Below are 13,438 nucleotides of genomic sequence, written 5' to 3'. Positions count from 1 at the left end.
GGGGTCCATCCTTTGAGGGGGCAAGTGAGTCTCACTTCCCCGACCTCGGGGCTAGGCATCAGCCTCCCTTTACTTTCAGGGGGGTTCTCACCATGTCAGTCAGAGTGGACCCCCGGCTACACTCTGTCCTTTCGCAGCTCCTGCGCTTATCTTGCCTCACTCGAGGCTCTGTTCCATACTCTGCCTCAATTCGGGGCGTGGCTACTCCGTGCTCAAGTCCCATATTAACCTCTATGCCTTGTTCTTATTTCATGTCCCAGGCAGCGTGATGTCTCGACCAATTGGGGGTCTAACGAGCGCCCCTTTACAGAAGTCTCAGACACTGGGTACCTCTCCCTCTCTATCTTCTTTCCTGTCCCGGTCCTTTGCCCCTGGGGTATGTTGGCATCGCCGCCCTCAGTCAGTGACCATCTTTCTATCTGGTTTCGGTTGCTGAGTCCTCTACCCCTGGGATGTGTCGGCATCGCCACCCTCAGTATGTGACCACCTTCTATCCTAGCTTCCATGTCCAGCTCCGTGGTCTGCTACTAGAGTGGGCCTCACCCGCTCTTCTATCCTAGGTCCGGTCCTTTCTGGCCGGCACTCTGTCCTACTTATCGCTCCCTTCTGCTTCCTCTGCCCTATCCTTACACCCCCAGCTCATGCCCCATGAAGTTTTATTTAAAAATAAATAAATAAATAAATAATACACACACAGGACCTAACAGTAAATTTGGTGAATTCCCTGTTAATCAATCAATCAATCAATCAATGCTTATTTTATAATATCTAAAAACATGATAAAAATAAAAAAAGCATAAAAAATGTAAAAATAAAACTATGCGCAGCGCCTTTCATAGTGGACCACCATCACAAAGCACTTTACAAGATAGTGAGGAACAATGCATAATACATTACATACAGGGCATAGCACATTAAATACATCAGTATAACAATGCAAATACATTAAATACAGGCATAATATATTAAATAAAAGGCTAAGATGTGAATTGTAAACATTGTGGATGCGTGTGTCATACAGAATCATACAAATAAGATGGAGTGAAAACCTGAAATAACAATTTAGACAATAGTTAATAACAGATAGCAGGCTTAAAGAGCATTGAAAGCAAAAGACAACGCCTGGGTCTGATATGAAGCAAGAGATTGTGGGAGATACACACACTAAAGTTGGGAGAGAGTTCCTGAGAATCAGGGCCATGAAGCTAAAAGAGCGCTCTCCGAGTGTGGTGCACTTTTGCTTGGGTATAACTAGCAAGCCAGAGACCGAGGACATCAGCTTGCATGCAGGGACATAGTGGGTCAGCATGTTGGAGAGATACTCCGGACCTGTGTGATAAAGGGTCTTGTAGATAAGCAGGAGAATTTTGAAAGTAATCCTGAACTTTACAGGTAGCCAGTGCAGCTGGGCAAGACAGGAGGTAATGTGATCATGTTCTTTACATCTGGTAAGGATCCTAGTAGCGGCATTTTGAACCAGCTGCAATTGGTTTATGGCACATGACAGAAGACCACCATAGAGAGAGTTGCAGTAGTCGATTTGAGAGGAAATGAATGCGTGACAAAGTATCTCTGCATCCAGCTGGGAAAGGTTGCAACAGGCTTTTGAGATGTTTCGGAGGTGGTAGAAGGAGGATTTGACTACAGAGGAGATTTGGGCATCAATGGAAAGGTTACTATTCAGAAGTACACCAAGGATTCGTACAGTGGGGGAAGGCAGCAGCAGACAGTTTCCGAGGTTCATGGCAACAATATTGAGATTATTCAGTTGAGCTTTCAATCCTAATAGAAGAAGTTCAGATTTCTTGTTGTTGAAGAGAAGAGGCCCGAGAACAGATCCTTAGGGGACACCGCACCTGACTGGGTTTGCGTCAGCACTGCTTCCATCATAGAAAACAGACCGCATGTGTCCAGATAGGTAAGACGACAGCCAGGAGAGACAGGTCCCAGAGATCCAAGCATACTTCTGAAGGCGGTCAAGAAGAATGCTATGATCTATGGTATCAAAAGCAACTCAAGGAGGTTAAGGACAGAGGGAGCAGCAGCATCAACATTGAACAAGAGATAATATTCAATCTGGAGCAGAGCAGATTTGGTACTGTGATGTGGCTAGAAGCCAGACTTCAGAGATTCAAGCAGATTGTTATCTGCGAGATGTTTTGTCAGCTGGCTGGCTACAGCCCTTTCAAGAGTTTTGGAGAGAAAAAAAAAAGATTGGATATGGGAGAGACGTTGGATAAGACAGCATGGGTCAAAGGAGGGATTTTTGAGCACTGGTGTTACTCGCGTCTTGAGGGCAGCAGGAATCAAGCTTGAAACCAGGGACAAGTAGAGAGTGTGCATAACGGAAGGAACAAGGTCAGAAGCACAGAGACGAATGAAATTTGTTAGCCAGGGGTCCAAGGGGCATGTGACAGCAATTGATTTCACCAGAAGACTGGAGACAGCAGTAATGGAGAGAGGAGAGAAGGAAGAGAGAGCAGGAGGGGCAATCAGTAGAGAGTAACTACTATACTGGGTTTGAGGCAGGAGAGCATAGAATAAACAGTGTCAATTTTGTTCCGTAATAAAGAGGAGAAATCATGGTAGGTAAGAGGAGGATGAATGGGGGATGGATTTTTTGATGGCTGGATGCAGGATTTGGTCAGTGGTTTTGAAAAGAATGTTTGGTTTACCATGTCCCATAGATATGATTTCTGAGAAGTACTTCACCCTGGCAGAAGTGAGAGCACGCCTGGAGCTACTGAGGTGATGGGTCCAGATCTCTTTGTTAAGCCATGTAGACAGTAACTTGCACAAGCCTGGTATTTTAATATACAAGGGCCTTCACTATTTCACTGTTTTTTTCATAATCATAACATTTGTAAAAGCATTGAAATAATATTGTGTTTATATGTTATAATATAAAATGTTATAAATTATATTTTCTTCATATATGCATAGCATTGCATTCAAGTTCTCAGTGGGATTGATAGTTCACGTTAGTTCACATGTTAGTCTTATTGGAGGTAATACAACAATGGCTCATTAGGACTGCAATATTATCGCTCTCCCCCAACCCCCATGTCTTGTGTTGAAGATCTTTTGGGTCTTTGCTTGTGTTTTAAACTTCTGTTAACAGAGGTGACAGATTTCATAGTTAAACTGTATACTGTACTTAGCAGTGTTCAACTCCAACCATCTAAGTGTGAAAACACATTTCCTGCAGCCCCTGAGCCTGCACTGTTAATACAAGAGTCAGAGATGCTCTGTAGACCATTCTGTGTCTTCTCTGGAGGTGAACGAGTATGCATTAGATTCTATCTATGCAAACACATACAGCAAGCAGCCCCAATTCATAAGACCAGGAGAGCAACAGGAGGGTAAGTAGCATCTTCAGCAGAGACTGTGCCACAGGACAGCTGACAAACCAGCCAGCTCCAGCACTATTCAGGATAACTAGGGGTTCTGATATATAATGATATTACATGCAGTAAAACCTCTATTAGCCAAACTATGTGGGACTTGTTTGTATAATTGAATTATAACTGTAAAATTGTTTAGATAATTTTCCCAATCAAGAAGCCTCCCAAAGCTCCTACTTTGCTTGCAGTAATACAGTAATGTGCTGTGCAGTAAATACCAGAGACTGAGGGCTGAATAGCTCATCTTCAACAGGTTACCACGGTTATATTTTGAATAAAAAATTATTCATCACATATACACAGGCATCACTAGGGTAAAGAAACAAGTCCTATTTTAATCATACTATTATAACTAAAACACCAGAAGCAGCTTTAGGTTTAATAGTCTTCATATTAATACACTAATTATAAACATAACAGCTGTATTTGTTTTTACAAAAAGAGTCAAAACAGTGGTGTTGATTTATAATATAGGTAGATGAGAAGGGTTGTAAGTAAATTGTGCATACTTTACAGATGAGATTTAGCTGAAAAAATGGCAAGAGATGAGTGGTTATCGTGACAAATGAAATAGCAAGAGCTAATATTAAAGTTGGGGGGACAGATTTTAACAAATGCAGCAGCATATTTCCTGGCAGGAAGCACCAGTTCTAGCTTTGGACAGGATGTGCTTTGTTCGTTAGAAACAAGGAACCCTCCTATCAAGGGTAAACATACAGTGGATTACACTGCTCTGTCGTCACTGAATACTGATTTTTTTAAGTGTTCCTGATTATGTTTTCATACTTGTTTTAAAATATTGTGCAAGGGATGGTTTGCTGTTCGTTTGTACTAATGTTTGCTAGAAACCTCCAACATAAAGACAATAAATAAGAGCTTTTTACACGTATTATTATTATTATTATTTTTTTAATTGCAATACATGCAGGAATATTGGTTTCTGATTTCTGGTTGCTACACCCAATTGCATCGCACTTTTAAACAGCTATTTTGTAATTTCCTTTACAATAAATGTAACAAAATGCGGTGTGAGAAACTTCACCTCGCAGAGGAATGGGGGGATCTCGTTTCTATATATAAAACGAGGCGATGTTTCTCGTGAAACATATTGCTAACACGAAGGTCTGTAGCTGCCCTTTGGTTTTAATATGTTGTGTTAAAACATTTATCTAAATTTCGCTTTCTAGATGAAAGTTTTGCCTTGGAAGAAAACACAAGTGACGCAGCTTCCATCGGAGAAAAGGCGCTCTGAAGCTGATTGGTTCTACATGGTTCTAATAGAGAGGATATTTCTTTGGTCTCTAGGTGGGGTGTGGACATTTTCATTCTGCAAATCACGCAGGGTTTTGCATGTCTGTCCTTTACACGCTCGAGATGGCAGAAACTGCACCAGCACACGCCGCTGCTCCGGCCAAGGCTCCCAAGAAGAAGACAGCCGCCCCCAAGTCAAAGATGATAGCAGCCAGCGTGTCAGAGCTGATCGTGAAGGCTGTGTCTGCCTCCAAGGAGCGCAGTGGGCTCTCTGGCGGCGCTGAAGAAGGCTCTGGTAATTTGATGTATTACCTGATAGACACACACTCACAATATGATCAGATGAAAGTACATTGACTGATGTTAAGTACTGGACATGGACTTCTGAGCACGAAATGTAACACAGGGTTTGCATTGAAGTACGCTCAGATCAATTTGTATCAGATACGAGTGTCTTCATCAGTTGTAATTGTTAATTTCACTGAAATACAAAAATATGCCCCACAGAACACGTCACGCCCTCGTCTAAAACAAGTATGAAACCATAAACAGCAGCACAGAAAAGCGAACTGAACGAGTATAGAATAGTATAATAGGGCAGACATTGAACACATGTGGGAAATCAGTGGTGTAAAGTTATTGAATAAACTCTTTGAAAGATGTAGATGGCTCTTAGAAGAGCCTTTTTCATGGTTTCTTCAGCGATGGGTGGTTTAAGCGCGTTCACCACGGATACGGCGGGCCAGCTGGATGTCTTTGGGCATGATGGTGACTCTCTTTGCGTGAATGGCACACAGGTTGGTGTCCTCAAAGAGCCCCACCAGGTATGCCTCACTCGCCTCCTGCAAGGCCATGACAGCGGAGCTATGGAATCGCAGGTCGGTCTTGAAATCCTGTGCGATTTCTCTGACTAGCCGCTGGAATGGTAGCTTGCGGATGAGCCGCTCCGTGGATTTCTGGTAGCGGCGAATCTCACGCAGGGCTACAGTCCCGGGTCGGTAACGATGAGGCTTCTTCACGCCGCTGGTAGCAGGGGCGCTCTTTCGGGCAGCTTTTGTAGCCAGCTGCTTCCTGGGAGCTTTCCCACCGGTAGATTTACGCGCAGTCTGCTTCGTTCTAGCCATGTCGAAACAGGATGTCTGTTCACTCCAAAAGGTTGCAGAGAAAACAGGCGAGGGTATACACTTCAGGGTTTATATGGAGAGCTGATCCTTCTCTCAATAGGACGAGCATCAGGCGGATTTGTGTCCCTACCGTGTGTACATACGATTCGGTGCAGGCTTATTGGTTCGTTTGAATCTGGCTGTTCCTTTTATTTGTAACTTTTTTTTTGTCTTTGTTACTGCCCCGCGCTTTTTTTCAACACGGTGCTTATTCTATTTTCAGCTGTAAATTCAATGTGTAATCTTTATTCTCCCGTCCCACCTTTACGACTCTCGTTATATTACTTTTTAAAATCTGTTGTTATGCGAAGTTCTGCATACATCATATAATAAACCATGCTTAAAGTCCTGTGTGAACTTTAAATCCCAGTGTTTCCAATTATTACAGTACCTGTGTGTTTATTGACGTGTGCAGCACACAACAGGCATAAAAAAAATAACTCAGGGTAAAAACTAAGTCAAACGGCGGGCATGATCGGCATCAGTAATAACGAAGTGCAAATATGTATGCACAACCATTTCAACAAACGTGCATTTTCTGCACCGCGTGTTAATATTAACAAGGCTGCGTGGTGCTGCATGGGTTTATGTCTGTGTGATCACTTCATAAAAGCTAAAGGTGCAACACAATGAGCATTGTAATGTGATTTTCTGTACTGAGATATTGTGTGTTGTGATCGTTTGTAATAACTGTATGTCTGCTAATGAATAAAATAATAATAATAACAATCGTGGGCAACAGTGCAAATAGCTAAACTTTGAAATACAATCAGCTCTTTTTGTGCAAATATTGGGTGGTTCTTAAAAGAACCTTTGGGATTTAGAAAGTGAAATAGATGTCAGGACAGTTTACTTGCTCTTGGTTGGTTTCTCGGTTTTCTTGGGCAGCAGCACAGCCTGGATGTTGGGCAGCACTCCGCCCTGAGCGATGGTGACGCCTCCCATCAGCTTGTTGAGCTCCTCGTCGTTGCGGACAGCGAGCTGCAGGTGACGCGGGATGATTCTGGTTTTCTTGTTTGTCCCGGGCAGCATTCCTGGCCAGCCCTAGGATTTCAGCAGTCAGGTACTCAAGCACCGCGGCCAGATAGACCAGGGCTCCAGCGCCCACACGTTCAGCATAGTTTCCTTTCCGCAGCAGCCTGTGAACACGACGACTGGGAACTGCAGCCCTGCTCAGGATGAACGAGACTTTGCCTTGGCTCTTGCCTTTCCTCTACCAGACATTTTCTCAGTTTGTTTTTCTTGGATGGCAACGATCAAAAAAAAGAATAAACCCACATTTTCTCACAGCCACCGCTTTTATACACTTGGGAGGACCTATGCTGGATCCTTCCGAGTGTTTCTCAGCTCTAACCAATTGAAAAATGACCAGCACCTCCACGCAGACAAAGCGCTCCCGTTTCCAAACACGCCTATCTTGATCCTCATTTGCATAACGGCACTAGAAATACAGGGCCTCTGAAAACAAGCTGTTATTTGTGTTCTGTCAGAGAAAGAGACAATGCCAGAACCTTCCAAATCTGCACATGCTCCCAAAAAGGGCTCCAAGAAAGCGGTGGCCAAGAGCCAGGCAAAGGGAGGAAAAAAGCGCAGAAAGACCAGGAAGGAGAGCTATGCTATCTACGTGTACAAAGTGCTGAAGCAGGTTCACCCTGATGCCGGGATCTCTTCTAAGGCGATGGGAATCATGAACTCGTTTGTCAACAACATTTTTGAACGCATCGCCGGAGAGTCTTCTCGTCTGGCTCACTACAACAAGCGCTCCACCATCACTTCCAGGGAGATCCAGACAGCCGTGCGTCTTCTGCTCCCCGGAGAGCTGGCCAAGCACGTCGTGTCTGAGGGCACCAAGGCCGTCACCAAGTACACCAGCTCCAAGTAAACTCAGAGCAGTCACCTACAAGTCAAAACCAAAGGTTCTTTTTAGGACCACCCACCATTTCACCAAGAGAGTATACAAGTCTTGACTTTCACCCACCAGCAGAAGAGACCCCTTTGTATGTTGTTCATTAAAATAGAAAGTAATCGTCATCCTCATTGTAATAATCGGGGGGCATACCTAGTCAAACCTATTTCAAAACGTCTATGCATAAAAGAAGCAAATCGATTGTTTTACGTGTACTTTGGAAGGCGACCATACCTCCCATATCTGTTTATAACCGGCAGAGGGCACAAGTGTACTGAACAGGAGAGCTTCCACACTTGTAATTTATTACCAGTATGCGAAGAGCGAGTTAACTGTACACATGAGATCCCAACCCCATAAACAAGGGGAGCAGCAAACCAACTTACATGCACGAGGGGGGGGTTGGGTAAATTGGCACCAAGAAGAACAAAAAGTCGCTGCAGCCATTTGGGGTCATGAGAAAGGACGGGAAATAAACGTAAACATTTCAAATCGCAAAAGTGAATTGTGTTTTACATGTCACAGAGACGCCCGTTGCACTCAATCCCTATAACGTTCACAAATGAGAAACATAAAATAAATGTGACATTATACAATACTAACAAAAGCCACTGCACACCAGTGGTTTCAACTATAGTGGTATTACGAAGACGGAGTGACTCGGTTGTATTACCATTATTGTTTTTATTTTATTAGTCAGCACACAACATCGACTTATTTTTTTACTCACTGACCCAGTTTAATACCATCATTTCTTTCGTGACGTGCATTCCACTCTTGTAAAGGAGTGTTATGTAGAAGTCATGTTTTGTTCGGGTTCGATAAAGATCCATTCATCCATACGGAATCCTTTTTATTAAAGAAAGTGACTATAAAAAGACAGCACAAAACAGTTTGCTTGCCCATTTGTGATTTAGATAGCTTACATAATGTTTCACAGCTCTTTAAAAGGAGAAAGTGGGTGGCTCTTAAAAGAGCCTTTGTTTTGTGTTTTTCCTTTCCCATCTGTACGTTTAACCTCCAAATCCGTAAAGAGTGCGCCCCTGGCGTTTCAGAGCATACACCACATCCATGGCGGTGACGATCTTTCTCTTGGCATGCTCAGTGTAGGTGACTGCATCCCTGATCACGTTCTCCAAGAACACCTTCAAAACCCCGCGGGTCTCCTCGTAGATCAGGCCGGAGATTCGCTTTACTCCTCCACGGCGAGCCAGGTGGCGAATAGCAGGCTTGGTGATTCCCTGGATGTTATCGTGGAGCACTTTGCGATGACGCTTAGCGCCCCCTTTGCCGAGTCCTTTGCCTCCCTTACCTCTTCCAGACATTGTGCACTTGTGTGGGTGTGTTTTCAGCACAGAAGCAGCCAGACAGTGGTTTAACAAATGAGCAGAAAATCAACCAAGCGCCTCCCTAATAGGCACTAAGCGGACCTGTTTGATATTTCAATGCCAGAAAAGGCGCCTTGCAACTTCCTCAGCCCTAGTTGCTAGATGTTAAATGTTCTTTCATTACCCACATCATTAACATCTATTATGTATCTCAGCAATGCAACAGAATTTTTAGTACAGGGATTACAAATATGGAAGCATGTTATTATGTCTTAAATGTCACACAATACTCAGCGTGATATATACTACAAGTGAACGGTGAATATCGATTTGTAGTCAGAACAATCAGGGTTCCCTTAAAATCTGCCTTGGTTGTGTCAAAAAATCTGCATTGTGCGAAGGAATAGATTGTCATCACTGATGCCCAGCGTGTTTGTGCTTCATGTCCAAGTTGAATGTTTGATGGATATAGTTACTGTTGGTGAATGGTCCTTTAAATAATCTCTTTCATTTATTTATTTATTTTGTGAACGTCACCAAACCTTTCAAACAGAACACCACCCCGTGTTTGTTTCAAGGCCCTGTAGTATGCTCTCACTGCACCCCCATCCCCTCGCTATATTTTGGATTTTAATCACAAGTCTTTGGATGCACAGAATCAAAAGACAGTACCTGTGAATTTCATCAGAAACACATGCATTCGCATTCTATTCGGCAAAGTTACTATAAATAATCCCAAATAGTCTGCACTGTAAATGTGTCTCACGGTACTACTGAGGGAAGAGGTTTTTTTTTTAAATAGTTTTCCTGATTGTTTTAAAATATTGTGCAAAAGACGGTTTGCTGTTCGTTGTGCTAATGTGTGCTAGAAACCTCCAACATAAAGGCAGTAAAGAAAGGTTTTTACACTTTTTTTTTTTTTTTTTTTGTAATACGTGTAGGGATGTTGGTTGCTGATTTCTGGTTGCTACACCCAATTGCATCACACTTTTAAATGGCTATTTTGTAATTTCCTTGACAATAAAGGTAACGTCTGCTACCATCTAGACATTCCAGGAATAGTTTGTACTTTTTCCTTTCTTTTTTAACTCCAAACCTCTCGCTTCCATATGCATAGATGATATCCCCAAATTTATCAAACTTCCTTTCAACTGTTCCACTTAACCTTTCCAAAGTAAAACAGATCCGTGTTTACTGTGTCTGAAGCAGTTCTCTCACAAGCTCTTGGCCATTTAACTCCAGGCTTGTGCCCATTGAGGTTCTTTTCTCTCTTACGCTGGTTCGTCTGACCGGGTTCGCAAGGGTCGTTAGGTTCATCACTAGCTGTATCCATGCAAGTCCTCCTCAAGTCTGTGACAGGGGTGCTGATATCCTGCAAACTGTGGTTTGCTTCCTGTCGCTGGATTTCATTCGACTGACTTGGCTGACTTCGTAAAAAGCACTGATCAATGCAAGGCCCTTGTCCCTTCTCCCTTAAGCATTTCATTCTCCCTTGATGAATCTTCAAACCCCTGACCATTGTTGCCTTGCTCCAGCCAAAGACAAAAATGTGGAGTTCCATGTCTTTGCTAACTGCAGATCTTGAACTAGTCTTTTGTGTAGTACTCTCCATTCTCACATCCATTTCCATTACTTGGTTGTTAACTGTGTTATTCAAAGTTGAGTCATCTTCTGCTCCCGCTCTCACAGAGTCTAGGGGTATTTTTCTCTTTAATGTCTTAGAAGCCTTGGGTGGGTGTCTCCAGCATCCTGTTTAACTTTGAAAACATAGAGCTGGATACTGCCGACAAGGGTATCTAACACTTGCCAGTCCCAATGGGGTCTCTTTCCTGCTGTCAGCTGGCTCTCCATGCTGTCATGAGGTCTTTCCCTTGTTGCCAGCTGCACTATTCACAGCAGTCACTGGATGTATCCAGATCTTCATGATTTCCATTACATGAGAGTAGATGTTAAACTTCATGCTGATTTGAACTTGGCTCTCGCCAAGATAAGCACCAACTAAGACATAGCTTTACTGAAAACTAATGTGATCCATCTGCATCTCCATCCATTTGCATTGCTTTCCACCTCATGATGTAGATATCCTTCTGCCTGGTGTTGATTTCTGAAGTGTAATGCTGGCTCCAGGTATCAGCTTATTTTGCCTCCCCAGTGCATCAGCACACACAACGGTTGCGATGCTGGCTCCGGGGATCAACCCAGTGCGGTCTCCCCAGCGCATCAGCATGACAACCGTCTGGATTGAGCTAAGTAGGGTGCATCTCTGGGGTCTTCAAGTTGACGCCTTCCATCCTCTGTGTTTCGTCGACTAGCCCACAACACCTTAAGAGGGCTAAATAGTGATTCTGATGTCCCAGCATCACCCCCCTCCATCCCCAAATCAGCTCAGCCCAGCTTACTTACCCATATATCAGCACTGATTTCTTTCTTTTTTGCTTGACAGTAATGGAAACTGGTTAAACGACAACATTATAGATGCAAACCTGTGCCGTTTAAGTAGTAATTTCACAGACAAAAGTGTGTTAACTATTCCTTCCACATTTGTCAGTCAAAATTTGAATAGTCTCTATTGTGATGACTTTGAAGTTCTGCCAAAACCTCTTCAAAATGATAGGAATTGGTGGTGGATCAAAACTGTTCTTGTTCCTGTTAATATAAAGTCATCCCACTTGATACTTCTTGCAATCGATATGAGGCATGATGCAAACAAGGCAAAATGTACAACATTAAAAATATATATAATGGACTCATGAAAAGGAAATTCAAAATATACTTCCCTCATTACAAAGATACGTCACCATGCAATATTTGGCACTATATGGTGTTGTTCCTAACATAACATTTTCTTTAGAATTTTGTCATAGCTGTTCCCATTTTGACTACAGTCTGACAGTAGTAGTTGTGGAGTATTTGTATGTTTGCAAAAACATTGCTATTTGGTGATAATCACACTTCACTGTGTTGCAATAAAATGAGGGAACTTTTAATACTATATATGAATTATCCCTCCAAGGAATTATCACTGTATAAATACATTTTAAATTAATCAAAAATTATGTTCCTCTGTGTTCCATATCTCAAAATTATTTCAAGTGCTTAGTTTTTTCTAGTTCTCACTGTGTTTTCTTTTTGTCTGCATTGTGTCTACATTACATTTCACACCACTTTCAAGGATGCACAATCTTTAGTTTTGTCAAGAGTGGGTCTTGAGTGTGCGTAGCACCTCAAAATGAAGGGGAAGTGGCTATTTTAACTAGACACCTGACATAAAAAGTAGTGTTGCTGTTACAGTGAGGTAAATTTTAAGTTGCTTTATTTTCTGTACCCCCAGTGTGTCTACATTACATTGCATCCTACTTTCTATGTGTGTATATAAACAATTTTTTGTGCTGAATACAGGACTTTTATTTTGATACTTTGCCTGCACTGAGCCGTTTTGAAAACCTGAAGTAATCATCTTATTGTTGCTAGCTTCACGGAACTGATGGCAGCTACCCCAGCAAAGGCGTGCAAGCATTTTAGCTGTACATAATGCATATGATATCACATCACACGTTGAGCCCGGACCACTGAGCACATTGTGTTTGCAAGATTGCTATGTAAACATATGGGCCACATACAAGAATGATTGTGGCCATGTTAAACAATGTAAATCAAATGGCTATTACTGTCGATGGACAGACTCGCCCGCCACAAATACAATACAGCATAAAACCAGAAGCAGAAAAAGCGGAAGCTGCAATAGTACAACAGTTGGTTTTACAGAGCATTGTATGGTGTAATTCTAATATGAAATCCCTGATCTGGCCTCTGCCTAAACCAGATTATACATGGAGACTCACTATTGATTATTAAACCAATCCATACACCTTTCTTACACACATGACTCCTGACACATGCATATTTTCGACACTAGATGTCAGTAACGGCTTTTGGAACCAGCCTCTTGCACTAGATTCACAGTTGAAGTTTGCTTTTATGATACAGGGAGTCCAGCATACCTGGAAACACCTCCCCCAAGGGTTCAGCAACCCCCCCTGTATCTTCCATCAGACAATGGCAGCTGTAATTTCACACGTTGCAAACAAGGAATATATTTTGCAATATGTTCATGATTTGCTCATTGCTACACCTGATTCAGATACACACATGGAAACACTGCAGCAAGTGTTTGTTGAAATAAAAGCAGAGGGCCTTAAACTGAACCCCAAAAAGGCGGTATTAATGAAACCCTCAGTAACCTTTCTGGGTCATGAAATAAAGTAGGGCACAAGAGGGATAGACCCCACATGTAAACAGGCAATGTTAAAGATGTCTAAACCCCTGACAATCACAGGCCTCTGCCAAATACTGTGTGTTGCAAACTTTGAGGAAATGTGTGCCAAG

The 13,438-nt window shown here is 42.6% G+C and overlaps 3 protein-coding genes and 1 pseudogene across 3 annotated transcripts; 1 reads left to right on the top strand and 3 right to left on the bottom strand.

Moving 5' to 3' along the window:
• Positions 1-5,344: 5,344 nt before the first annotated feature.
• LOC121325172 (histone H3-like) lies at positions 5,345-5,779 on the bottom strand. Its single transcript, XM_041267490.1, has one exon. It carries the CDS (start codon positions 5,777-5,779, stop codon positions 5,369-5,371), a length of 411 nt encoding a protein of 136 aa, XP_041123424.1. The 3' UTR covers positions 5,345-5,368.
• An 888-nt stretch (positions 5,780-6,667) lies between these two features.
• Positions 6,668-7,252, bottom strand: LOC121325294 (annotated as a pseudogene).
• Positions 7,253-7,319: 67 nt separating this feature from the next.
• Positions 7,320-7,700, top strand: LOC121325170 (histone H2B 3-like). The gene has a single exon (XM_041267489.1). It carries the CDS (start codon positions 7,320-7,322, stop codon positions 7,698-7,700), a length of 381 nt encoding a protein of 126 aa, XP_041123423.1.
• Positions 7,701-8,737: 1,037 nt separating this feature from the next.
• Positions 8,738-9,049, bottom strand: LOC121325293 (histone H4-like). The gene has a single exon (XM_041267730.1). It carries the CDS (start codon positions 9,047-9,049, stop codon positions 8,738-8,740), a length of 312 nt encoding a protein of 103 aa, XP_041123664.1.
• Between the last annotated feature and the right edge of the window lie 4,389 nt (positions 9,050-13,438).

This window comes from Polyodon spathula, chromosome 13, assembly GCF_017654505.1.
Source record: "Polyodon spathula isolate WHYD16114869_AA chromosome 13, ASM1765450v1, whole genome shotgun sequence".
Classification (NCBI taxonomy): Eukaryota; Metazoa; Chordata; class Actinopteri; order Acipenseriformes; family Polyodontidae; genus Polyodon; species Polyodon spathula.
This window is presented reverse-complemented; position numbering and strand designations above follow the sequence as displayed.

Excerpts from the sequence above, each read along its gene's own strand:
- LOC121325170 (XM_041267489.1), top strand. The coding sequence starts at position 7,320 with ATGCCAGAACCTTCCAAATCTGCACATGCTCCCAAAAAGGGCTCCAAG.
- LOC121325172 (XM_041267490.1), bottom strand. The coding sequence starts at position 5,779 with ATGGCTAGAACGAAGCAGACTGCGCGTAAATCTACCGGTGGGAAAGCT.
- LOC121325293 (XM_041267730.1), bottom strand. The coding sequence starts at position 9,049 with ATGTCTGGAAGAGGTAAGGGAGGCAAAGGACTCGGCAAAGGGGGCGCT.